Raw genomic sequence first — 26,340 nt, 5'->3', positions numbered from 1 at the left:
TTTACCTCTCTTTTCTTGTAAACAAAATTATCTTTAACATTTTTGTTAAATACTTAATAACAAGGTAATAACAGTTTCTCCTTTAATATTTGACTCTTACTTCATTGTTGTTAACACTTGAAGAAGATGCAACCCTTGATTAAAACATTATATAAAAAACTTAACCGTAAAAAATAAATATTTCAAAGAAAGGAGTTAAAAATACAAATACAGGAGTGAAACACTAAAATCTGAAGTAAAAGATCATATTCAATCAATAGGCATAGCTAGGAACATGTCCAACAAAAATGCAACAACCAAACAACCCAACACGCACAAAAAAATTGAACTTAAAAAAAGAAGAAGAAAAGAGTGTTAACACATGCGTACCAACAAGGTGAATTCACGTCCAACAAAAAATTAGGTTCATGTCCAATTGGAGAAAAAAGAAAAAAAAAAGTATTAAATTTTTTTTGCCTAAGGGTATCAAGAGAAAGAAGATAATGATATTTTAAACATAAATTTTCATTAAAAATCATATGACCAGCATGTACCTACTGTGTTAAATTATTAAACGGTGTTTAGGAAGTAAGAGATCTAGGTGCAATGTGAGCTAAACAATTAAAAGGTTCTTTGTACGGTGCAAAAAAAGAGGAATATCGAGTACAATTTGAAAAAAACAAAGGAGATGCAAGTTAGATTATTGAAGATATTTTATACATAAATTTTCATTAAAAGTCATGTAACAAGCATGCACCTATTTTTTGTTAAATTATTGAAAGGTGTTTAGAAGGAAAAGAGTCTGGGTGTAATGTGAGTTATACAATTAAGGAATTTTTATAGGGTGCAAAAAAGAAGGAGTGTCGGGTACAATTTGAAAAAAACACAAAATGCAAGTGTAATTTACTCTTTTCATTATCATAGTGTTCCTCTACTGAAAAAAATAAAATTAAAAAACATGATATGAGATGTGTGATTCAGTTCTGCATGCCTAAATGTTATGCAGCACACATTATTCCAAAGCTCATAACAATAACAGTAAGTAGGAAAAGGAGAGATCCAAAAATTACTGGGGACAGCTAAACAACAAAATTCTCTTACAAACAAAAATTGGTGAAATCAGCCCAATTGTTCACACCACCTATATAACAACCTTGTTAGAACTATCAGTAGTGACTTTTTCAATAGAACGAAACGGCCTCAGCTAGCAAGCACTCTGAAACTAAGCATAAGCCAGTGGACCTTGGACAATATTTCCTATTCAATTAGGTATTATTTATAAATTCCATCAGTTCCAAGGGAATCTTATCAGGTGTAGGAAACCATTATGCACGGATAGTCCATCCTCGCTGAGCAAGAGCAGCAACCACTTGACTGGCAGCTTCTGCGGTGTCATTCAGTGGAGGATAACTCCAGCTTTCAGCAGTCATCTGTAATTTTTTAAACAAAAGTAAGCAAAAATTAACATTTGTTCAACAAAACATCTACCAGCAACAACTACAGGAACACAGTCTGGTAGCAAAGAAGAGACTTCTATATCTAAAAGCAGATCACAAACTATTTCCACTAAGTCACAGGGCCATTTGTAAAGTTCTTCTAACGTTAACTACGTATATTTGTGGGATTGTTTCATGGAATAAGAAACCAATTTACATAATCAGCTTTGCAATATAATCAATAGATATTTATACTTCTGCATTATTCAGTTAAGAAGGAAAGAAACGCACAAAATCTAGACACACCCGATAAAACCCAACACATAACATTACAACACAGTTGGCAACTCACATTCTCATTCCCAGTGAATGGTCGAGCAACCCCTTGCTTCTGCAAAGAATTTTGGAAGTCAGCAAACTTCCATGTACACCGTTCTGCTCCAATTACATACACAGGCTTCCTGTGGTAAAAGAGGGAGAGTCATGAAACTATGCATTTCCTTTTAATAAAACACTAAACAGGAAATATTTTTATTTTTCTACTTATTATTGTGAGATGGACGCTTGTCATCATTGATAATTTGGTCATACATACCCAGTACTGCAGGCCTCACTCAACATACTAACTGAATCAGCAGTGATAACAAAGGCATCAGCCCAGGCCAGATGTCCCATATGTGGATTTGAACCTAAATGTAACCAAAAATACACCTAGTATTCTCTGGTACTGGGAAAAATAAGTATAGATTTCTTCTCTTAAGAATATGGAAACTAAGTACCTTCACCATCCCATATTTGGACCTTTGGATTTGTGGCAAATTCTTTGACCAAAATTTTGGAGATCTGTAATACAAATGGATATTATGAATTTATTAAAACAGACAAAGAAAGTTATAGAGGACACTTACTGAGGCCACCATCCCCCCAGGCAACATCATTAATTCTTGCCAACACCAAAGCAGACAAATGACCAACCAGGAGCATGCTCATGGTTAGAAGTCAAAACTGATTATAACAAAACATGACTTAGGCAAAAAGATTCTTACTAATTGCATAATCTTTTATACCTTCTCAGGAGTTCTTCTTGAGAAAGATATCCTGATACTCCCACAGCTCCATAGAACATTCTGAAGCATAACCACTAACTTCTTTACAAGATCCACATCATAGGGACAATTACCTGACCCCCACCAAAAAATAATAAAAAAGACTTAAGATCCACTAACTTCTGTGCATATAATGTATATTGCATATATAATCGAAGGTAACGTGTGGAATAAAATGTTTAAGGAAGAAAATAATTGGTGTAAGGCATACAAACATTTGAAAGTTTAAATTTTCAAATCCTTTAAGGTTTCAAACAAGTCAGTATTGATATATGCAAAAATCAAAATTGACCTACTACACTTTGTTAATTTTTCATCTATGAACTATACAAACATTTGAAAGTTTAAAACAAGCCCAACATTGGATGTAGGGAATGCACTTTCTTTCCTGCTATTAAGGTATTACGTTAGAGTCATTTCAAGGTGTCTTCAATTTGCAATGATACATAAATCAGATATGGAAGAAAGGAGTTTCCAATAATACATAAATGAAATATGATTGACCAGATTTCTATTTTCTCCCACAGAAATTGACAACACTTAATAGAAACAAAGACCAACCGACAGTATGAGAATTTTGGACCCAGCCAAAGGCACATTTTCAACCTTTCAAGATAAAGTTTATACTTTATACAACCACCATTTTTCTACATATATCAAATAGCAGCAAATCTTAATTAACACGATAAAGTTGTAAGTATAATGGGAAAAGCATTATAACTTGTAAGTTTCTTAATGCAAAATAAAATACCAGTAGGTCCCCCAACATTAACCACAAGCAAGGGCTTTGGCAGAGTTGCTAACTCGTTATGCCAGGCAGAAGCTGCAACCCTAAGAGCAGCGGAATCAGCTTGATGAAGCGCTCCCACAGTGAGGACCTGTAGTAATGTAAAATCAGTGACCCTCAAGAAAGGATAAAAACATATAGTATTTCAACATAAACATGACAGCCATAAAATGTTTTTCTTAGGAAGAGACATCAATAGCCGCAAGCAACCGCTGTACCTACCACATTGTGGCCAGGAGGTTCCCATGGAGTCACCCACCTTCGAAGAAACCAAGGTATTTGCCGTTGGGCATGAGGAGTCAGCGGAAAATAATCATGACGCGGAGTAATCACAAGATCAAACCTATTCAGTTGAAATCTTGGATGTTGTATCTGTATTGGGCATCTAAGAGAGTTAGACGGCAACATACATGATGTATGCCTTCATTTATTACATATAAAGATAATCCATGCTCATGGGCAATGGAAAAGGGCATATCATTAAAACACACAATAAAGAGAAATAGGCAATTCACATCAAACCTCAAAAGAAACAAAATAACATACAGCCTACAGGTGAGTCATTATAAATTTGTCCCAGCAACGGGTATTTATGAACAATGCTTCTGATCACAATTTCTCAAAAGCAAGCAACATCCAATATCTTTTGCTATTACCATTTTCAAAGAAAACGGGGTTAATTGCCAGTTAACCACAAAGGGCAACAAAATCTGACCAGTAATGGGGGAGAAATAAAGACGAATTTGAAGCAAAGTGAGGTCGGCTACATTATTACAACAACAAAAGCCTTATCCTACTAATAGCAATGTTTGGAGCTGCAGCACTATGATTAAAAATTGAGTTTTTTATTCATGGTGAAAGTAAAACAACATTGAGTTGCTTCCTGTTTTTCACAGTGATTTTGAGTTGCTCACCATGCAACCAAAACACACAATAAGTGGGACCGGCTACATGAATTACCAGACGGTTAAAGACCAAATCCGAAGAGAAACTATTGCACCTAAAGGTTAAAAAGTGTTCTTATTAAGATGTTATGTAGAAAGTACTTCAATAACAGTCAATCATCACAATCACATAAAGTTTTGAATTCACATAAAGAAAAAAAGTGAAAAGCTTAACCTGAACAAGAAAAACATTTTCTGGAGCTAACCGTTTAATGGAGCTGGCAACAGAAATGGTGTCTCGCCCAGATGCAACCACCAACAAGGGTCCATCCCTACGGATAAAGTGATTCTGCATTTCATCAAACTCATTTTTTTCTTTTCTCTATAGAATAATGAGACGAGAACAATCACAAAAGATAAACGTACTTATGAAACGTTTCACGGGCCATGGTGGCAATGTGGTGAGCATCAGCATCCAACACGTTAGAAATGCCTAAACGGAACCATCATCATTGCAATTCTCAACAATTATAAAGCGTGAAAGGGAAAGCAGCGTAAGTTATTTAGTTAAATACCGATTTTATGAGGCGTTTGAAAACGCGATTTGCCACAGATCATTCTGATAACGGAGTCTAACCTTTTGTGGATAGAAACCGGAAGCCATTTAAGCCACCGATTGATTCCTCCTCGAGGCCTCGTCACGCGCTATAACCAATCATTCCATTCGATTCAATTCAATAGCTATTTGTTTATTTATAAATAAACGAAGAATAAAGAAGAAATGCTTACATATAAGGAGTGGCGGTTGGAGAAACCGAGAGCACGGACCAAACCAATGCACTGATTCTCAGCGCCGGCGAAGCCGTTTCCGATGACAACGGCTCGCCGAATTGCACCGTCTAAAATCTCCGGCATAGTTTACATTCCCAAAATTCAAATGAGACGGAAAAAAAAAATTTAATGTAGAGGATTTTCAATTTTATACGTCCAAGCCCATGCGAAGGTCCGACTCGGCCCGGCCCAATTAAACATTTTTTTTTTCATATATACGATACAAGAGACAGAGTTAGGAGTGTTTGGTGTGTGTGAGAGCAAAATCAAAATGTGGGCAAGCGCAGAAGGTGGTGCTCCGGAGGTTACTCTGGAAACTTCCATGGGTTCTTTCACCGTTGAGGTACTTGCTTTTTTCGAATTTTCGAGTTCTGTTAACTTTCCTAGTCTAGGGTTTTTATTTATTTTATTTTTTTTAAAAAGTACACATAATGTAATTTTGGGTTTAGCTGTACTACAAGCATGCGCCGAGGACTTGTAGGAACTTCATTGAACTGTCTCGCCGAGGTTACTACGACAACGTTAAATTCCACAGGATCATCAAGGTTTGATTTTTTGGATGATGTCTATAAGGATGTCAACCCTGTGTTTGGATAATAGTAGTATATTCTTACATGGGTTTGTGTGGTTTGTTGGGTAGGACTTCATAGTACAAGGTGGGGATCCCACTGGAACAGGAAGGGGAGGAGAATCCATATATGGGTATACTGCTTAACCTTTTGATTTTTGTTATTGTTATTGATTATTGATGAATGATGATGATTTTATGACAGTGCAAAGTTTGAAGATGAGATAAAACGAGAGTTGAAGCACACTGGAGCTGGAATCTTATCCATGGCAAATGCTGGCCCAAATACCAATGGTAGTCAGTTCTTTATTACTCTGGCACCATGCCCCTCTCTCGATGGTAATTTTCTCCTTCTTTCTGTTTAGCATTTAGAGATCATAAGCCTTTTTTTTTCAACTTAGTAAATTGAAAATTAAACATGAACTGGCATGAATATTTGTTAAAAGGATAATTTGTGAACGTTGCTTGCATCCACATTGTACACAAACTGTCACACACTTGGAAACTCAGAGAGTCAGAGTAATGATATATCATCTCTTTCTCATGGGAGAGATATGAAAAGAAAATCGGATTCTAAATTGTATCTGTCCTCTTTTTTTACTTTTGTTTGAGAAATTGATTCCCATAATCACAACCATATTATGTAAATGTTATGATACTGATAGGCATGGGGTATTAGAAATTAGCACATCTATATAAAACCTCATGGCCCCTGGTTGTGTCTGCTATGTAACTTGCTGATCAAAAGAACTTTCATGCAAAGATATGTCAAAATAGCTGGCCAATACGAGAAAGCTTCTTGTTTATGTTTCTTGTATTTATACTTTTCTGGGAGGATACAGCTGCAAGCATATAATTAGCTCATTTCCTCATCCAACTGCATCTTTTCTTTTCTCTCTTGCATTAGTTAATTAGTTTCCTTGACTAAATTGATTAGAGGGCATATTAAGTAAGGGACTCTTATTTTCTCTTTTAAAAGATGTTTGTGATTAATATAATCTCTGCATTTTAGATAAATATAAACCTAAAGTTCTACTGGTTAATATTTTTATTCATTATTAGAGTTAACTCAAGTAAATTTTTAGCCATAACCTTGGCATCAGAATGGTTAACTGATTCAGTTAGGTTGTTTAGTTTATGGTTAATTATTCCAATTCATATCATGAAATGTCTGGAATGTCCAATGATACTCAATTCCCGTTTCTGTTTCAACCAGGAAAACACACAATATTTGGAAGAGTGTGTAGGGGGATGGAAATTATCAAAAGACTTGGCAGCGTCCAAACAGATAACAACGACAGGTATGTCAAATATCTTTCAAGATAAGCCATTTAAAATATATACTCCGTCGAGACTCATATAAACAAAAAAATTGTCTTGTGGACTCAAATATAAGTAAATATAACTAATTTCACTCCTATTTAATGATATTATTCTTAAAACACTTTTTTTTAATCTAATTTTAACTTTATTTTCAATAACTCTTTTTTATTCATGATAACAAGTTCTAATGAAGGATATTTTAGGAATAACTTTTTTATTTTTTACTTTGAGATTAGTAAAATTAAATGGTGTCGACCAACTTTCTTAATTAGTATTAAATTAATTATTTTTGCTTATATGAGTCCAAAAGAGTACTATACATAAACCAACAATCCTGCCAGCAATTTCATAGACGAATGGTGACAGTCTGAAGTTAGCAGTTAGCACCAAATTGATAAACGAGTTGGGACATTGGGATCATAAACCTGCTGATATTGGGTTAAGGTGTTTTGCTAGATGTCCTGGAGAATGATAGAATTGACCATTTTTATTTTCGGAATAGCTTTGTCCTCATGCATAGTCAATACTTGATTAGTGGCAATTTTATGGCCAATGAGTCTCTAATGTAGTATGTATTTTGTTATAATGGGGGCTTCCATCAATTGCGGATTTTATGAACTACATCCTTTGTTCAACATGTTAAGTTAAAGCAAAGGATTTTCTATGATCTTACTTTATGAACTTGCAGAGAAAATTATTCAAGCATTTTTTTTCATTTTCTATTTATTCAGGCCCATCCATGACGTTAAGATACTACGTACCTCAGTCAAGGATTAGTAGTGGACCAAACAAAACATAAAGGCATTCGGCATTGCTATGACGAAGAATGTCAAGACTTGGCTTCGTGATTAATCTTCAGAACTGTCAGTTGTATTTTTATTTACCAATCACTGATACAGGGAAAACAATGTATGTTTTTCATTACTATTTTTTTTACATGTAGTGTTGAACTATTTATTACAGGGAAAGGAACTTCAATTTTGTGTAGTTAGCGATGGTGCAATTTTATTCATGAAAACAACGTAGAGAAGAGGTTCTGGCAATTGAGAATACCTTCCCGCGCTTTCAGGCATAAATGTATCTTTGTTCTTACAAAATTATTCATTTTTAAATTGCCACTATAAGAAAATAAAAATTTAAGTATGTTTGGATTGGAGTATTTGAAAATCTAAAGAACTTAAAGTTTTAAGAATTTTAAATGTTTCAATTGAAATCTCTCATTTTAATACTTTTCTATTTGGATAAAGTAATCAAATTTCTTCATTTTTTTTCTTTTAATAAAACAAATAAGTTCCTTTATTTTTAAATTGTATAATTGAAAGGCAGTTTATTTATAAAATCTGAGAAGAGAGAAATTAGAATTTTTGAATTTTAGTTAATTAACTTTTTTAATTCTTAAATTTTAAATTTATTTCATAAAATATTTAAATCTCCTTCAAATACATTTTAACCCGGCAATCTTAAATATATCCATTCCTGCTCTTCATATGGAGGCATTGCACATTGAGCAGATAAAAAAAATGCCATGAAACAAATTGATAAGCTATAAACAACTATTATAATCGAGGGGGGAAATATGCAACAGACCACGGCTACCAAAAGAATGTGTAACAGAATGCACCTCAAGGTAGCTTCACCTCTTGGTCTTGGAATACTCTGCACCGAAGGGGGCTTTATAACTAACCTGCTGCCTATAGCCCCCGCCCCCAATGTTACTCTATTCAAGTTAACTTTGTGCTGTGCTGTGGTTGCTTTCCAGCTTCTTCCAGTAGCAACCATGCAACCTAATAGTACAACTATTGTAATGAAATTCAACATGAATCACTACAAAAGGATTCTTGGATGGAATCCAACTTCAACTCATCTTTCCTTGTTTACTACTGTGATTTGATGACCCATCGTTTTCTTCGCGAGTGTGTATGTTAAGCTTTGATGCAGGAATTGTATTATATCCATTGGCCTTGACAGACCCAGGACTGTCCTCCCTTGAGTTTGCAATCCTTGTTGGCTCAGAATTCTTATTTGACAGGTCACCAGTAGCAACTTCTTGTAACAATTCCAAGCGTTTTAAAGATGGAACATCTCCTCTACAATACCGGTGCCACATTTTTCTGTATGTTGACTCCAAACCTAGGATAAATTTTGCACCATCACAGAGAGGGGACTTGGACATGAGATTTCGCAGACTCATTCTCAAATTTTGTAGTGCGGAAATGTCAGAGGCCAACTGCTGAGCCAATTCAACATATTCATCTTCATTTCTGGCAATCAAATGCTCCAGTCCTGGATTGTATTAAGTGAAACATTTAACAGTTTTGCCGGTGAAGCAAAAAATGCAAAAGAAAATTATGCTTTGCAAAGTACAAAGTATTTAGCAGACTGACTACATATCCAATACTCTTTCAATAAAAAACATAAAGAAAAAACAACCACGTGCTGATCAACAGAAAAAAAAAATCTAGAATATTAGTGTTTGGTCGAGTGCTAACAAATTGATTTTGGTTAAAATTGATTTTAAAGTGATGTGATTTATATTTTGATGTTTTTATTATAAAAACAAGTTAGTAGTAAAATTCAGTATAATTTTTTTTATTTAATGCAAAAATTACCTAAAGTTGTTTCAACTCAATTAATTTTGAACCCAAAATCAATTTTTCAACATGGAACCAAACATATGAAAATTCACCTAAAATCACATTAACTGATATTTCAATGTGATTATGAAGAATTGAACGTGAAACTAAACACACTATGCAGATTGGATCATTGGATTGCTATCTGCTGGATATTATTTAGGGATTTTGAATTCAAAATTATAATTTTTTATTTAGGAGTGTTTTGTCTTTAAGTAGTGTGTGACCAAACTTTTTTTGGGGTTTCTCTTCCCCTCAAAAGGAAAAGTTAGACCAAACATTTTCTTAAAAGCTTATAAAATATAATTTTTATAAAAGGAAAAGGGAAAAAAGTAGTTTTGTAAAAAAAAACTGAGTGAAGGAACTCTTAGAAAAATGTTGGTTTCTCTTAATCTCTCCTCTCCTCGCTCCCACTCTCCCCTCTCTCTTCCAGCTCTTTTTCAGGTCAACTCTTTGAAGCTAAAAGAAATGAAAACTGTCAAATAGCTTCTACTTTACTTTTAAAGCTCTTATTTTGAGTTTTAACTTAAAATAGCTTTTAAGTTTTACGAAAATGTTAGGCTAAACATGGCCTCAATAGTTAAGAAATTTATCTTAGGGATTTTTCTTTATCTTTTAGATTTGGATAGTTTTTATTGGATTTTATCTTTTTTAAATTATTTAGATTTTGTTGGTCTATATATAGACCCATACCTTGACTAGTTTTTGGCTATTGAATAATATTGATTTCCCATTAAAAAAGTAATTGTCGTAAGAGTCAAAGCCCTCCCTCTTAGAGGAGTACTTTAATTTTATTAGGACAGTACCCTGCCAAGAGGAGTAGTACTCTTGGACTTGTTTTCCATTCTGTTCCCCATCTCTAGTTGATCAAAACAGAAAGAAATCAAAATAAACTCATAATCCAACAAATCTGCATTAAGTAATTGGCATTGCACAGATGAATTAGAATGATTATAGTACAAAATTCTGAACATGTAGAAGAATATGCATAAATTGATAATAAACAATATTATGAAGAGCTTCTTACCAACTTTGCTAAGAAGACTAACACCAACGTTGTGTGCATGTACTGATCCAGCCATAGTGACACATGGAACTCCCATGTATAAAGATTCACATGTTGTTGTTGTTCCAGCATATGGAAATGTATCCAAACTACATGAAACAAGGCATAAGAGTTTACGCAGGGCATTGTAAGACCACACAAAGTGCATGGCATCCTTTTATTGGATTTCAGAGATATACGTTGCATTGGTATCCATTTTTCAAGAAATACAAAAATAATAAACAATAAAATAATAGAAACTTGATCATGATTAATGGAGATTAAACCCACTGCATGTATGAAACCTATGATAAAAAAAAAGAAATAAGCATAAGCTAAATGAAAATGCAAGTAGTTTTCTCAATTATGCACTTAATATGCAACAAAGTAAATAAAAAGATATATTTCTAACATATTAAACAGCTTATATTATTGCAAATTGAATAATAGGCTAGAAGAACGACCAAGTAACCAACTGATAACCTTGTAATATGACACAGTTCCAGTATCGCATAGCCACAGCCCATATAACATGACATACATAGATAAATGGAAGTGCTATTAATAAAAAAACAAGGCATGCAATCAACACATAAAATATGCACACCAAAGAAAATCCAAGCTTAAGCAGGATCGTTAAAAACTCAAGGAATACAAAAAAGAGATATTACCTGATGTCCATCAGAGAATAGGCTTGCATATGATCATGGTTAAGAAGAATAAGGGGCAGAAGATCAACACGTAGTGGTTCTAAACCTAACTGCTCTAGTGTTGAAAGGAATCTCTGTCGCACACTGTCACTGCAAAAAGGTTTACATTTTACCACAAGGCGGGAATTCGGAATTGCACACAGTATCCTTGCCCAAACCTGCAATACCTTTGGTGTAATCTGATGAAATAAAAGTACACACATCAGGTGATACATGACTAATTTGTTCTTGGTAAACAAATGACAAAAATATAACATGTTTGACATAATTGATACCTTGGCAAGATTGTTGAAACTACCAAATGTGACAAAACCATTGGAAAGAGCAGGAGTTGGACAAATAGGGCCAGCCTCCGGGGAAGGGGTGTAACAAAGGAAGCATTCTGGCAATCTAACTAACTCCTCAACATGCCTGTAATTTAAGAAAAGTATCATAAGAAAATAACTAATAATAAGAGTTATATAAAAGGGTTCTAGTATAGGTCAATGACAAGAAAGTACAGAAGTTCTTGAAGAGATCTACTTCTGCTTTGTTTCAGGAGGGTCTGCCAGTGAATCAGTGATTCTATAATCAATTGTAGGCAATCCTGTTGTATTGGGATAACCAATCCAAGTCACCTGCTTACCAAGCAACACAAGTCACAATTTTGCAAAGATCAAATAAATACACAAAGCATAAAATGATAGCATAATGAATGGTGTTATCAATGATGCATATACAACTTCATATCAGCAGCTTGATAACTAAAACTTTACTACTTCATACATACATTGAGATCACTATATGTAGCATTGAAACAAAAGGCAAAGATGAAAGGCATATATAGTATATACTTAGTAGTCAGTAAAGGTTCAAAATTAATTTACTTGATGTGTGCGTGTGTATGTAAGAATATATGTATGCAAGAACATCTTCAGGATTCTCGCCTTGTAGCTCATCGACAAGTTAAATATTAACACATTCAAGGAAAATAAAATGACTGGTTGCTACTAGCTAGGATAAACTAAAAACACTTCTCTTAAGTCTTAACCATTCAATTTGAAAGAAAAAAAAATCATAATAATTCACAATATGGGAGAAAATGACAAGTTAACAATCACGCTGCAGCTTCCAAATTTTCAGCTTCACAAAAAACTAAATCCTGCTAAACAGAGGTTGGAAGGAAAACATGGATAAAAGAATATACTAGCTAAGGATAAGAGTTATAAGCTGAAAATCAAAGAGATCAAATCTATATATAAATATGCTAAGTATAAATTTAACAGTAACACACCTGAATCGGTGCAGGTCGACATGCCATCATTCCCAATTTATTGCTTGCAGTATGTCCAGTAAGTTCTACCAAAATATCAACTTGATCTTCTCTAACCATGTTGGCAACCCTCTTTTCATCAATTCCATAAATATCTTTCCAGATACCTCCCTTATTTAAAACTTTCTCTCTAAATCTAATGGTTTTTGAATCTGCCTACAATATCAAATGAAAATCAATTCCAAATTATGTGCAAGAAGTCAAGAAAAGAGGAGGAAATAAAGAATGTTAACAATAATGAAATGTATGCTACAAAGTCTATAAACGCGTAAATTATGATAATGTAACCAAAGTCAGAATATTAACCCAGCTAGCCACTAGTGCTGAGCCAATTTAAAGTGTTTCTAGATAATTGGTTGTTTGGTAAATTGTTGTAACAACTGATTTCAAAGAATCCTATTCTTGTTTCCACAAAATAGAACTGCTTAAGTCATATTTAAAAGACAAGATAATCAAACATCAACAAAGCAAAAGCATGATGAAACTTTAATCAAACTAAACCGAACTAAACAAGAGTGTATCAAAAGAAAACTAAATGCAACATGCAAACTTCAACCAAGAGAAGAAAATTGTAACTTTTTAAACGAGAGACAACAAAAAAGAAAAAGAAAAGATTAGAACTGACAAAAATAATGTTCAAGCACATTCACACAGATTAATCCATTAACATGCCCCATGCCATACCCAAATTAGAATCTCCCATCCCCCATGTAAATGGTTTTCTTACATAATGCTGGGGGACAGGGACAGTGACTACAAGGACAGACAGCTGGTAACTGGAATCACTGTCAGCCCATAAGAAAGATATAAAGGCAGGCAAATAAGATAGCTGTACTGGTGACACTGAACTTTTTTCTGTGAAATATCCACTTCCATTTCATATTTCGTTTTGGAAGCAGCCAATATATCAGACACTTGTTGCTTGACAAATCTTAGCTCCATTAAAATTCTCTGAATATTTTAGCTCACTATATAACCTTACAAATCAATTATGATTGAAAAAAAGAAACCAGAATGGGGAATGAAAACTTGAACCAATTTTTTCTATAACTATATTTTAATATAACCATCTATTGATCCATCCTACTTTTAACTATTGCAAAACAGGACCAACAATGTACACGAAACTAGCTGAACCAGGGGAAAAAAATTCTTGCAATGTGTCGCATTAATTTGCAAAAAGGTAATCATAGTTCCAAAAGCAAGTATTCTATCTCCGAGACCATAGGGAATCTTTCTCCTCCTTCTAATATTCTGAGAGGTCATACAGAACAAAAACTGGTTGGTTAATGTGAAGAAAAAACAAGCTCTTCCAACATTTTTGTTGTACATTTCTAATATTAAAGGAGGTGAAAGATACACAAATATTTATAACTTTTTAACTGGGAATAGAGCTGAATTAATGTTTGAATTTTAAGAGAACACGAAAAAACATGTTATGTCAATACTCAATAGCATAGAGCAACAATCAAATGCAGGGCAAAAGCTTTGAAAATTGACCAAATGCATTAATATAATTTATATTGGAATTTGCACATGTGAGTCCACAATTGATACCTTGACAACTGCTGAATAAACAATCACTTTGAAATTGGAGTAGTCATGATAGACAAGGGGTGTCTCTATGAAATATGACACAGAATGAGTAAAATAATCAGGAGATACATAGCCTATCACCAGGGGCCGTTCAGGATCTTTTGAGTTGTCCCATGATGTGTACTGTGGATATAGTCTCATGAATCGCCTACCCCAGTCCCTGCATGTAAACATTTGATTGTTTATAGTTTCCAAGTTATGTATCCTATTTTTGCACATAAAGTAAATTTCTAAACAGGAACTGTAAATGTTACAAATGAAGAATTGGTAATTGAAATTATCCTTCATTCAATCCATGCCACAAATAAATCACACAGGAAGCATTACTCCCAAATTCAACATAAAGCAACATATACTATTAAATATTAACTAAGGTTTATATTCTGCATAAAATGGCAAACTACTATTCAGAACTCTTACTCTATCCTGCTACTCTGCATATCATACTAGTAGCTTCCTTCAGTGTAAATAGACATTTGAGAAGCTGCAGGATACAGTTTACTGCACATTGACTAGTATAAGAGATCTCAAAAATTGTCCCATACAATGCATTCAACTTTAGAAAACAAAAAAACATTTTCTTCAGAATTTTGCCAAAAAGTATTTTTGAGCTCAGAAGTTGATAACCAGAAAATATTCCATCTTAACAAGGCATGACATATAATTGATCCCTATAGTTAAAACAATTTTTTTGTCTTCAAAACTTAATCAAGGTGTCACTCTATATTATTGCTTTTATTTCCTAATAGAATCTATCCGGAAAAGGATGTTAGTCATTACTCAATACTCATTCATGCTTCCATCATAATTATAAGTACTGGACCACTGCTAATAAATCGGTACAAACCATGCAGATATCAGACAAAAACTTATAGTAACTTCTTTCATCACCTGAGGAAGTTACATATGTCATTAAACATTTATGAAAAATCAATGAAGTTTATTAAAAACTACCAATGATCAAAATTTACTTATAAAAGAAGTTCATTAGAGAAAGCTGCAACCTGTGAACCTCAAAAAGTGTGTCATCATGTCCTTCCTCTATGTAATTCATTGCAAGCAAGCGATTCTGCATATTATGGTGCATTAAATGAGACAAATACAGAGGGAAAACGCTCCAACAATCAAAAGTGAGATAATTTTTGCAAAGGACAAAATCCACTCATCCACCACCCAATGTATCAGAACTGATTTGAATATGACAAAAATAAACATTCAAATTATGAGCAAGTTATTTAAGTTTGAACAAAAACAAAAATGTTACTCTTATTCTCAATATCACTAACACTAACAACCAGCTGAAGCTGCTGAACTATCCTTTATCATACAGTTCAACGATATTCCCTACTCTATAGAATGCAGGTTCCCATCATCAATGGATAAATCAAAGATAATTACAGAACAAACAAAAGAGGCAGCCTTTTGTAAGTTCAATAATTGAAAGGCAAAATAGGCTTTGGCAGTATCAGTATATATAATGTCCTGCTTTAAACTACTAAAATTCTGTGTCAAAATTTAAATAAATTAGAAACATAATTCCGGTAGAAAAAAGACTAAAAGCATATCAGAAATGGGACATTCTGGGGTGTTTAGTTGGATGGAAAGAAAACATGGTGTATTTTCTTCTAATTGGTTGGAAAGAAAAGTGGAAGGAAAAGTGGAATTCTATAAGAAACAAAACTTCAATTTTTTCCTTCCACTTTTCTCTTCAATTCAAATTTCAAACTTTTCTTTCCTTCCTTTCTTTCCACCCAGCCAAATGAGCCATTAATCTTAATAGACTACACAGGGCTGCCACTTACTAAGCAGAACAAAATATCATTACAATCTAAATTCTGAAGGGATGTCCATACCCATCTTTCATGGATTTCTAAAATAGTCAGTGCCCTTCAAAGACATAGCAAATAATTCCTAAAGGGTGAAGGATCATGGAGATCTATAATTTATAACCTTAGATCCCAAACTGGAAGGTCACTCTCCAGCAAGAAAACATAGCCTCTACACTCTACATCACAGGGACCATAATATGCTTACATAATAGGCACCATCACAGTATATCTAGCTTAACATGAATCCCGGTTCAGATATAAACCAATTCCTAATAGAAGGCAGAGGTCTGTAAGGTAGAGTGCTGTGTATTTAATGCATGATAGCACGTATCTAAACAATTTACAGAACATAAACAGGACAAGACAATCATCCATTATGCACCACACCTGGCCAGCATTTCTAGAATCAGGATCAATCTTAAGGCATTGCTCATAAGCATTAATTGCTCGAGCTATATCACCAGCATCCCTATAAAGAACTCCTGCACAAAATCAATAGAAAGGATAAGCATATGGTTGAAGATGTGCTCGGAATTTCACTGTCATATCCCCATGCAATAAATCATTATTTTGTAATTAAATATAAAGGAAATGACAATGAAGAAAAACCAATGAACGCTTTTTCAAGGAAGGAGGACTTGCAGAACCCTCCATGGATCAACATAAAGAATACAAACACAAAAAGATACATTATTCAAAACTACTGCACAGAACATTATATTGCTCAAAATAATGTTTCACAGCAATTTTAGTTATCTTACCCTTGCTTCAACAGCACTAATATCATCTCCACATAAGATTTTTTATATTTTACCTTAGATAATTCAAGATAACATATATAACCAGCTACTTGGTTAATCTCTAGGAATATATCGATTAAATAACTATTTAACTACCATAGAAAAGACCTAACCATAGAGAAAGCAAACAAACTTTACTTATATGAGCATGCTTTGCCATCTTTTCTGACCATGATGATGAAAGTCTAAACTGGAATTCAATCATTATATAAATCTTGGGAGAACCACACCACAAAAGTTTGCATTTGAAGTTAGAGAACCTAAGGCCTCATAAATCCCACATCAAAATTCCATACTTCCAGTGTGGGACTCAAGTTCCATCCTATGCATTAGCCCTTTGACTATTCCCAAGTGAACACTACAACGTCAACATTGCCACCGGTGACACTTGTGAGAGACATGGTGAAGTGAAAAGTTTCAATATAATTGATAAGAACCTTGGGAGAGCCACATCACAAGCTAGTCACTGTGGTTGGAGAGTTCAAGACCTTATAAACCCTATACTAGAATCTCATCAATGACAGATTCAGAAATTTTATGTTGTAGGTGTGTAGGTGTGTAGGTAGCGGGGGGAGGATAATATTCATATTATGGATTAATTTTTTATCCATTCAAATTATAATCACAGTTTGTAATTATAAATGTAAATTATATTGAGGAAAAATTTGAAGTTTGTGGGGGCAGTTGCCCCCAAATTCCACCAAGTAGATCCATCCCTGAATATCATACTTCCAATGTAGGACCAAAGTCACATACCTTGCAAGTGGATCTGAACATAATAATATATTGCTACAATGTTTTCAGGTTACATTAGAAGATAAACGACCATTAAACTGATTCTTAAAAAAAAAAAACGCATTAATCATGCAATCCACATCTGATCAAAGATGAATAACCTAGTCTAAAATTATGCCAGTAAGTTGCCATTCCTAAATTAGCATAACCTTGACTAAGACAATAACTTCTAAGTGCAGTGAAACCACATAACCAAAAAAAAAAAACCAAAGAAGAGATAAAAAGACCTAGGTTGTTGTATGCCTCTGCATATGTTGGATTTGCAATAATAGCTTTCTCAATCATACTTGCAGCAGCATCCACTTTACCCTGGAGAAGGAAGAAAAGATAATCACTTACTGAAGATATTCAACAACTCCAAAATTCAGCAATTGTGCAATACTTAAACCTGGACAGTGTATACAACACCAAGGTTATTTAATGACTGGGAAAAATTAGGTTTGATTGACAAAGCAAGCTGCATAACCAAAATAATAGATTGTGATTATAAATCTATGCAATCCAGCAATAGTGAAACAAAATGACATGATCATCACTGTTACCTGGTAGCATTCTACAGCTTTATCAAGGTTTTCACGATCTTTATATATAACTCCGAGATTGTTACAGGCTTCCGCACAATGCGGATTGAAGTGAAAGGCAAGTTCATAGAATACAATGGCCTAAATAGTATATTGAATGTCAACCAATATAATTAGTACAGACTAATATGCACATGTGATTATCATAATAAAATACATGCAAAGTGTGGGTAAAATATAGGCATGCTTGTCCTAGACATACCATATCAAACTTAAGCATCTCACCATAAGCAACCCCAAGATTATACATGGCATCAGCGTAATGCCAGTTGTAATACAAAGCTTTCTTATACAAAGTCACACCTTGGTTGATGTCCCCCTCCAATTTAACCTATGAACCAAAATAATTATCTCTGTAAGATAGAAATGAAATTATCCAAAGATGTCATGGTATCTCATTAAGGATGGGAAACAAGGAGAACAACAAAACAGAGCATCAATAGGTGCAGTTAAAAGGGCAATGCAGTGCACAAGTGACAAGACTCCCACCACTGTTAGGTTTAGAAAGGCCAATGTATACAGGTGAAGAGGCTGTTTCAGTTATCAAGTCACAAGGAAGCAACTTACTGTTGTGCCAAGGGAATATAGGAACATTAATTGGCAAGCAGTAACTTATTGTTCTCAACTCTCAAGTCATAACTTCAAAATTTACAAAAATTGATTCTCAATTCCAAAGGATCAAGGAAACTATTTGCATTTCCTCAAAAGCCCCTTTTAAATTAAGCTGACACAAGTCAAAAGTGTCAGTTCTTAAGCAACACATCCACTGTTCCCACCCCTACCAAGCACAAAACTTTACATTGCAACATATTCATCTTTTTAAAAAACTGACAATGTCCATAATGTTAAGTTTATCACTACTGCATCAAGATATCAACAATAAAATTCCCCTAGAAAAGTTTTATACAAAAACAAAGTTATGAAAGTATCTTACCCTTTAGTCGAAAAAGAAAGAGGACCTCCAAAAAAAAAAGCTATTACACTTTGAAAAAAATTAGCATTATGTGGAATTTCAGATGTGTCACCTTTGTTCCCAAATCTGTCAATGCTATAGCCATGTTATTCTTTGCAATCTCGAAGTTAGGTGAAACAGTTAAACACCTGGCACAAAACGTCAATTGATCATAAGGCCCAACAGTAGAAGTCAAGTCATTAAAATAACAATTAACAAAATACATGGAAAACTTGGTTCAGATAAAGAAGACCGGGCTCAAGATACATAGAGTACCTCTCATAACAAGTTATAGCCGATTCCAAATCACCACGATTTTTAAAAATCACACCCATATTGCAATATGCTTCAGCATAGATAGGCCTCTCTGATGCAGCCTTTTCATAGAAACTGAGGGCCGTGTCATATTGCATCATTTCAGAATAGACCACACCAAGATTATAGTATGCAGGCTGTAAAGTCCATATAAAATAAAATATATATCATGCAAACAGAAAGCTAATAAAATTTAATGGTGTAACAATAAAAGCAAAGTATTCAGAATAAGAAAATTACAGCATAGTGCGGATCTACTTTGAGGGCTTCAAAATATTTTTGAATTCCATCCTGAGTGTTCCCTGCCAGCTTTATGTTGGTACCAATATCTGTTAAAACAATGGCAAGGCATTCAGCAGCTGCTTTGTATGAAGGATCCACTTGTAAAGCCTTCTGATATGACTGTTCCAAGTAAATCACTTTATTAACAGTGATAAATTCCACACAAATTTCAACTTCTACGAAACACTACCATGGTAAAGATCAATTTGCATCGTGTAATGAATAGTAGATGACTTTGAATCATGAGATACATAAATGAATCAGCGTGATTCTGTGTCATTTGATGTGAATCACATGATTCACCAATTCATTAGTTTTTGCTGTTTCTATTTTTTTTTCACCAATTACAATTCTCATTAAAAATTGAAAATCTGATAAGCACAAATTGTTAAATAAAAAAGGAACTAGAAGATCACTACTATATGCTCCCTATTTTATTATTCCATTTCTCTGTTAGCCTGCTTTCATTCTTCTGCAACAGGGGTTTCACTCCAGCACTCACTTATTCTATATACTCCATTTGGTAATTTGATATGATAAAGTTCAATCTATTTTTCATCGTGTCTTACAGTTTGATTCAATTTATGATAAACAATTTGAATTGCGAATGAAATTTAACAGCATGGTCAAATAGTAAAACAATATTTTTCAGTTATGTAGCAGAAACTCTCATAAATATCCAAGTTCAACAAACACTGATATTTCTTTGTGGTGATGTATAACAGTCACATTCAATCGAACTACAACTATGAGAACTTCATAACAAGCACATATGCAAGGCACAATAAGACTCTGGTCATAAACTACAAACTTAGAGCTGCATTATCCTTTCCAACAAATGATAATATTGAAGAAAAAAATAAATAAAACTATGCAACAGTTTCAGCAGAGAGTTGTGAAAGGTAGGCATACCTCAGCAGCCTCCACAAGGCGACCCTCGTCCTTATGCAGAATACCGCAATGCGTGAGAGCGCAAGCATTTTGAGGATCCACCTTGATAGCCTCAGAAAAACTCTCGTACGCAAGCCTTCCCTTATTCTGCATCTGAAGGCATATTCCTTTTCCAATCAGCGCCTCTACATTCGCACCATCACTCTCCAACACACGCTCGTAGATAGAAAGAGCATCAACAAACTTGTTCCTCGAACGCAGGACGTTCGCGTAGGAAACGCTGTCGTTTCCTTCACAACCACTAGCACTAACAGAAGCCTCTGGAGCTTCCGCAAAACCGTTATAGCTGTTTCCCGCTAACTCCCTTTCACTCCCGTTCCCGTCACTATTAATATCCGCCCCTGCCATCTGCACATGTGATGGAATTCGCAATTGAAGCAACTACGGCAACAAATTCAATAATCAACATCAGTGTTAAGACTCGAGCAAAATAGTCAGAATTCGTCAACAGGAAAATTGATCGCAGTGGAAAGTGAAAGAACTTACCCTAGCGAAGAAAAAAGCAGTGGGAATGAAATCGGGGATGGCAGAGGAAGGGACGAGAAGATTGAAGAAGAGAAGGTTTCGTTACGAGGAAGAAATTAGGGTTTTGCGAGTTCGAGTGCGGGAGCACAGAGAGTGGATTTTTAGGGAGTAATAAAACTAAACTAGAACTAAAAGTAAAGCGTGAAGAACAAGGCGCGCGTAATCGGTTGTGAAAGATAGGAGCATTGAATGGGAGTTGGCAGCAACTCAGCAAAGCAAAACTGTCTCTCTCTCTCGCTGACTCCAGCAAGACAAGTTGGATGTGTGCCAAACCCCATTGAATGGGAGTTCAAGCTTTCCTGCTTTTTCTCTCGCCAACTATGCACTGAATCATCACATGCTTTGGTTTTGTTGCGTGTGTTTCTATTTTTCTTGAGCAAAATGAAATCAAAAGTGTGCTGTTACTGCATAGATTTATTGTTTGTTCATATATATATATATATATAGTACATAGGAAGTTATGTTATAGAGAGTACATAGGATGATGTTATGCTATCGAAGGGTGAAAGATTAAATCTCAACAGTACAGTCAAATATAAAAAGTTAAAATTTAATATTATATAATTACATAAAAAATTATTATTTTTTAATTTCATGATTATAAAATTTAGATTTAATTTTCTTATTGTCGTATAAAATATTTTCTCTTGTTAAATATATATAAAAGTTATTATTGTTAGAAGGAATACTAGAATATTTTTATTGAAAAATAAAAACTTGTTTTTTAACAAAAAGTAAGAGTTGTTTAATATTTATTTTGTTGGTAACTTTGTTAATTAATGTTTTAAAGATAATGATAGTAATATATGGAAATGTTTTAGTGAAATCATAATTTAGATACATTAATAAATTTTACCTGCTGTAATAAAAACTTCTATTTCCATTTTTTAAAAAATCTTAGGAAAATAATCAATAAAACATTTTTTAAGTTATAAATTAACGTTTCTTAACCCTTTAAAAAAATACTTCTTAACAAATGTTTTAATAAATTATGAATATTATTATCTATTTTGTAAAATAATAAAAAACCTTAAGTATATTTTTGTTTCTAATAAATTATTAATATTTTGTTTCGGTACCTGATAATATTTTTTAACTTTTTGTTCTCTAATAAAAAAATTATTTTATTTAAAGTTTTTTAGATAATGCTTTAAAAAATAATTTAGATAATATTTGAGATACCATAAATAAAAAAATAAATATTAGGGATCAAAAAGCTTTAAAAAATATCACATGTGAACAAAACCAACGCATGCCTTCTACAAAATCAACACAAAGCTTTATACATCTCAATTATCCATCTTTGAACTTGGCTTTTTGGAGGTGTGTCATACCAAAGTTTTTCTTTTCTTTTCTTGGAGATTGCTTTGGGGGAAGTTACTAACAAAATCAACTTTGAATGGAATAAGAGTAATTTTGCCTAGTTTGTCATGCGCTTTATGTGACAATGAGTTTGAGGATATCACTCATTTTATTTTTAATGTGTGATTTTGCTCATGTTGTTTGGATGAGTGTGCTATGATGCACTCAAATCAAATATATGAACATTATGTTTGACATGATTTGTGTTTCAGAGGAAAACATGTGAAGAAGATGAAATTCATTATACGGCATGCGACTTGTTTCAGTTTATGGATTCAACATAATAACGTCATTTTAAATGATGGCAATCTTGCAATTGTTTTGTTTTAGGTTCAATGATTATCATGAATTTGGCTTAGGTACAAAGGATTATGCCCGCCCGGAATATTATCTTTCGCAAATTGGTGTATTAATCCAATGGAGTATTTTATATTTTTGATTATGTTATGTTTTTGCTTGACTATTATGATGACATGTAATCCTTATTGTATTTTTTTTTTATTCTATGATCACAATTTGTGGTCATTTATCTATTAATAAAATTCATTTGCGGTTAAAAAAAATCCTTTTGTAAAAAAAAAACTGCACAAAAGACAAAGTACTTGATAATTGAATTGACATACTTTATTACCCTTTAAAATAATGTTAAATAAATTATTGAGTCATTAACTCGATGACTGGTAGCTTTTGCCTTTCAACAAACCTATGCTCAAAATTTCACCGTGGCCACTGCAGCATTGCAAATCTGTTATCTTTGAATCCCTCAAGATTTTGAATGTTTCACACAATAATGAATACACATACAGTTCTCAAAAAATAATTCTCAATCTAAAATATTATCTTATTAATTATATTCTAGTAATCACAAAATCTCGTATCATATAAAGTCATAAATTATTTATAAACACATTTTTATATCAATTCATTGAGATGTGTTTTATTAAGAATAAATGTGATGATCAATTGAACACCCAAACAAATAATATTTTAAACACAAAGATCCTAATTAATGATACATACTGATTTGAGATTGGAACAACTTTCCTTTTTTTTGTATGGTAAGTATTCAATATTGTATTTCATAATTTTAAGAAATTAAATATTTATTATATTTTAAACATCTTTTAGTTATCATGAGTATTTAATATTTATTACAATTTTTGTGCACATATTAATATTAGTTGTAGTAAGTATGCAACTCATACCGAAATTGCTAGATATGTTTATTTAATAGTACCAGTCTTTTATATTAATTTTTTTTAGTTTAATTATATAATCATATGCAATATTTATTTTATACATCAATCTAAATATATATTATTTAATTTAATGAAACAGTACGTCAGTTAATTAATAAGATACTATAAACTTTTAATTATTAAATCGTATCAAAGTAAAACTTAAAATAAAATTTTATCAATCACACAACTTTATATATATATGTTAGGAGTTGGGACACGAACAATTTGATTTTACAAACGTGTTTGAATTCTTGACTATAAAGGCTGACCCAACTATCGAGAAGAAATTAATGATTGGCCATTAGTTTCACCTTCCCTTCCCTTTTCTTTCTATGGGAAAACTGGTGTGGTGATGCTTTAAATTGATATATATATATATATTTCCTTCGCCAGGCCATCGTGGTTGTACTGCATGAAGCTAACACCGGAGGCTTTGGGATCTCAACAATGTAAGCCCCTTTTCTAACTTCTCTTTTAAGACAAACACTGTAATATAATATGTAAAAATGTACGAATGATATGTAATTAATATAGTATGATAAGAAGTAAAAATAAGTGTTAATAAAGTATTTGACATGTAAAAATGTCGATATATTATAATTCTTTTGTTAAAAGAAACTTTCATTACATGGGATTTAATTAAAATATTTATGGAGCAAGATTATAAATAATACTTCACACATAAATTGTGCAATCATCCATGCAGAAGTTACTTGGCTTTCCCATGGATTCCATTGAAGTTAATAACTTCACAATGCAAAGCAAGGCGTGCACACCTACGTTGCTCAGTGGCCAATTTCCTCTCTAGCATGGTCATTGCGCCGCCACAAAAGCCCACGCTTTGCCATTGGTAGTTACATGGAAGACTACACCAACAAGGTTGAGCTTGTCCACTTCAACCACGACAAGTTCCATTTCACCACCGACCCTCTGATAGCAACTCCAATATCACGGCACCCACTAGCAGACTCATAAGGATCACCAAGAGACCTAGCTACCTCAAGGATTACGTGTAAGGGACAAGCAGCTGAAGATTACATTGCCTCCCCACCCATTTCTGTTATATAGCGAATAACATAATTCAGTTATAACCAATTATGCAGATTCTGTTACTTCCATAGACATTTATCTAAATAGTGATACTAGAACAGAGGGAATTACCCAGTACCTATTTTAGTGTAGCTTAGCATAGCTTAAAATATTTTGGTTCCTAACAATTGGTCTGACCTGTCTCCCATGGCTGCTTCCCACCTCTTTCCGTTGCAGCCTCTCAAAACAACTATCCACCACCCATTACCACCATCTTCGTTCAACGCTTAATGTGACCCATCACTTCCGATTCAGCACCTAGATTTTTCTTATGTACATCTAGCTCTATCCCTTGGGATTGATCTCGAGAGCACCCAAAACCGATTGCTAAGCTTGTTCGGTACCGTGGAAACGCTTCAAAATCACCCCCGCTTCAATTCCACGTCCTCAACATGGATCTTTCAACTGTGGAGACCATGAAGTCCCCACCAACAAACGCATCTCGAAGATCACCTATGGCTTCCGCAACGACAACGATGGAGCACCAAAACGCAGAAACCATGTTGTCATTGTATCTAGCGAAGAAGTTGGCAGCAAAACTTGCTCTGATGAAGTCACGACCAGTATCGGAGCAAGAGTTCTTGCCAGAGGTAACCGCTCTAGTGACGATTTGCGGAGCAAGCGGTTTTGTCGGAGGAATTTCGACACCACCATATCCGTCGTGGTAAACCATCGTCACCTCTCTGATGTGCTATACGACCCCGTCTTCGGCGTCATCGTTGGCCTTCCAATTGTTGTGGTTGTCAGAGTCATCCAGAAAACCACCCACGGTACCTGGATCAATTTGGGAAGACCAAAGTGCACACACCGATCTGCCCCTTTTACGGGCACCTGAACCCTCTGGTGCCATGTCCATGTCCTCTTAGGCAAGCTTGGGGGAGACTTGACGCACTCATAGGGCGTTTACGTGCATCTTTTGAGGAAAATGGAGGGAAGCCTGAGGCAGAACTTTTTGGAGCACGACTTGTGAGTCTCTACCTTTGTGAGGTTCGTGATCTGCAATCCAAAGCCGAGGAATTAACTATGAGAAGAAGAAAAGGAAGGAAGCGTCCATCACCTCACCAACAACCCATGCCAATTTCTACCCCATCCCAACGTTTAATTCAATATTTTTTTTCACCTACCATTAATCTTGTTCACACACGTGTCCCTCTATCAGTTGACCACCCCACCCCACTTTTTTTCTCTCTACCTCTCTTCTGGTCCCACCAATATAGCTGCCACCCACTAACCCACGTCCAATCCAATTCCACTTTCACGTTTTCCAGGCTAATTTGCCGGTGCTTTCATCACTTTTCTGGCCTACCCACTACCATTTTGACCTTGTTCTGTTTCCTCAGCAAGCCTTGCCTTTTCCATTCTCCTTTCTTCCTCCAGTTTCCACTTCTGAAGTTCCACTGCTTTCTAT

General features: G+C 34.2%; 3 protein-coding genes and 1 long non-coding RNA gene across 6 annotated transcripts; 1 reads left to right on the top strand and 3 right to left on the bottom strand.

Moving 5' to 3' along the window:
- Positions 1 to 870: 870 nt before the first annotated feature.
- Positions 871 to 5,163, bottom strand: LOC114407230 (mitochondrial fission protein ELM1-like). 2 transcript variants are annotated; one of them, XM_028370260.1, is made up of 11 exons: positions 4,982 to 5,163; positions 4,768 to 4,897; positions 4,619 to 4,685; positions 4,459 to 4,524; positions 3,531 to 3,693; positions 3,273 to 3,399; positions 2,483 to 2,595; positions 2,195 to 2,258; positions 2,011 to 2,104; positions 1,768 to 1,876; positions 871 to 1,409 (listed from the first exon to the last, which is right to left on the bottom strand). In XM_028370260.1, exons 1-11 carry the CDS (start codon positions 5,105 to 5,107, stop codon positions 1,305 to 1,307), a joined length of 1,164 nt encoding a protein of 387 aa, XP_028226061.1. In that variant the 5' UTR covers positions 5,108 to 5,163; the 3' UTR covers positions 871 to 1,304. The 2 variants fall into 2 exon arrangements, with proteins under 2 accessions (XP_028226061.1, XP_028226060.1); XM_028370259.1 differs by having other exon boundaries at positions 3,531 to 3,680; positions 4,428 to 4,524; positions 4,982 to 5,161.
- A 66-nt stretch (positions 5,164 to 5,229) lies between these two features.
- On the top strand, positions 5,230 to 7,966 carry LOC114407231 (peptidyl-prolyl cis-trans isomerase CYP18-2). The gene is made up of 6 exons (XM_028370261.1): positions 5,230 to 5,366; positions 5,473 to 5,568; positions 5,664 to 5,725; positions 5,797 to 5,930; positions 6,808 to 6,892; positions 7,646 to 7,966. The coding sequence occupies exons 1-6, from the start codon at positions 5,295 to 5,297 to the stop codon at positions 7,689 to 7,691; spliced, it is 495 nt and encodes a 164-aa protein (XP_028226062.1). The 5' UTR covers positions 5,230 to 5,294; the 3' UTR covers positions 7,692 to 7,966.
- Positions 7,967 to 8,402: 436 nt separating this feature from the next.
- LOC114407228 (probable UDP-N-acetylglucosamine--peptide N-acetylglucosaminyltransferase SPINDLY) lies at positions 8,403 to 21,651 on the bottom strand. 2 transcript variants are annotated; one of them, XM_028370257.1, is made up of 18 exons: positions 21,202 to 21,651; positions 20,677 to 21,096; positions 19,723 to 19,884; positions 19,444 to 19,619; positions 19,241 to 19,316; positions 18,418 to 18,546; positions 18,177 to 18,296; positions 18,023 to 18,091; positions 17,862 to 17,943; positions 16,427 to 16,521; positions 15,215 to 15,279; positions 14,172 to 14,370; positions 12,576 to 12,770; positions 11,825 to 11,919; positions 11,578 to 11,713; positions 11,264 to 11,481; positions 10,575 to 10,702; positions 8,403 to 9,197 (listed from the first exon to the last, which is right to left on the bottom strand). In XM_028370257.1, the coding sequence occupies exons 2-18, from the start codon at positions 21,061 to 21,063 to the stop codon at positions 8,770 to 8,772; spliced, it is 2,760 nt and encodes a 919-aa protein (XP_028226058.1). In that variant the 5' UTR covers positions 21,064 to 21,096; positions 21,202 to 21,651; the 3' UTR covers positions 8,403 to 8,769. The 2 variants fall into 2 exon arrangements, with proteins under 2 accessions (XP_028226058.1, XP_028226059.1); XM_028370258.1 differs by having other exon boundaries at positions 8,732 to 9,197; positions 20,677 to 21,063.
- A 2,761-nt stretch (positions 21,652 to 24,412) lies between these two features.
- On the bottom strand, positions 24,413 to 26,022 carry LOC114407227. The gene is made up of 2 exons (XR_003665627.1): positions 25,012 to 26,022; positions 24,413 to 24,900 (listed from the first exon to the last, which is right to left on the bottom strand). It is a non-coding gene; the product is annotated as an uncharacterized LOC114407227 (long non-coding RNA).
- Between the last annotated feature and the right edge of the window lie 318 nt (positions 26,023 to 26,340).

This window comes from Glycine soja, chromosome 3 (genome assembly GCF_004193775.1).
Source record: "Glycine soja cultivar W05 chromosome 3, ASM419377v2, whole genome shotgun sequence".
Lineage (NCBI taxonomy): Eukaryota > Viridiplantae > Streptophyta > Magnoliopsida > Fabales > Fabaceae > Glycine > Glycine soja.
Note: the sequence above shows the minus strand (reverse complement) of the source record. Positions and strands in the feature narration are given on the sequence as shown.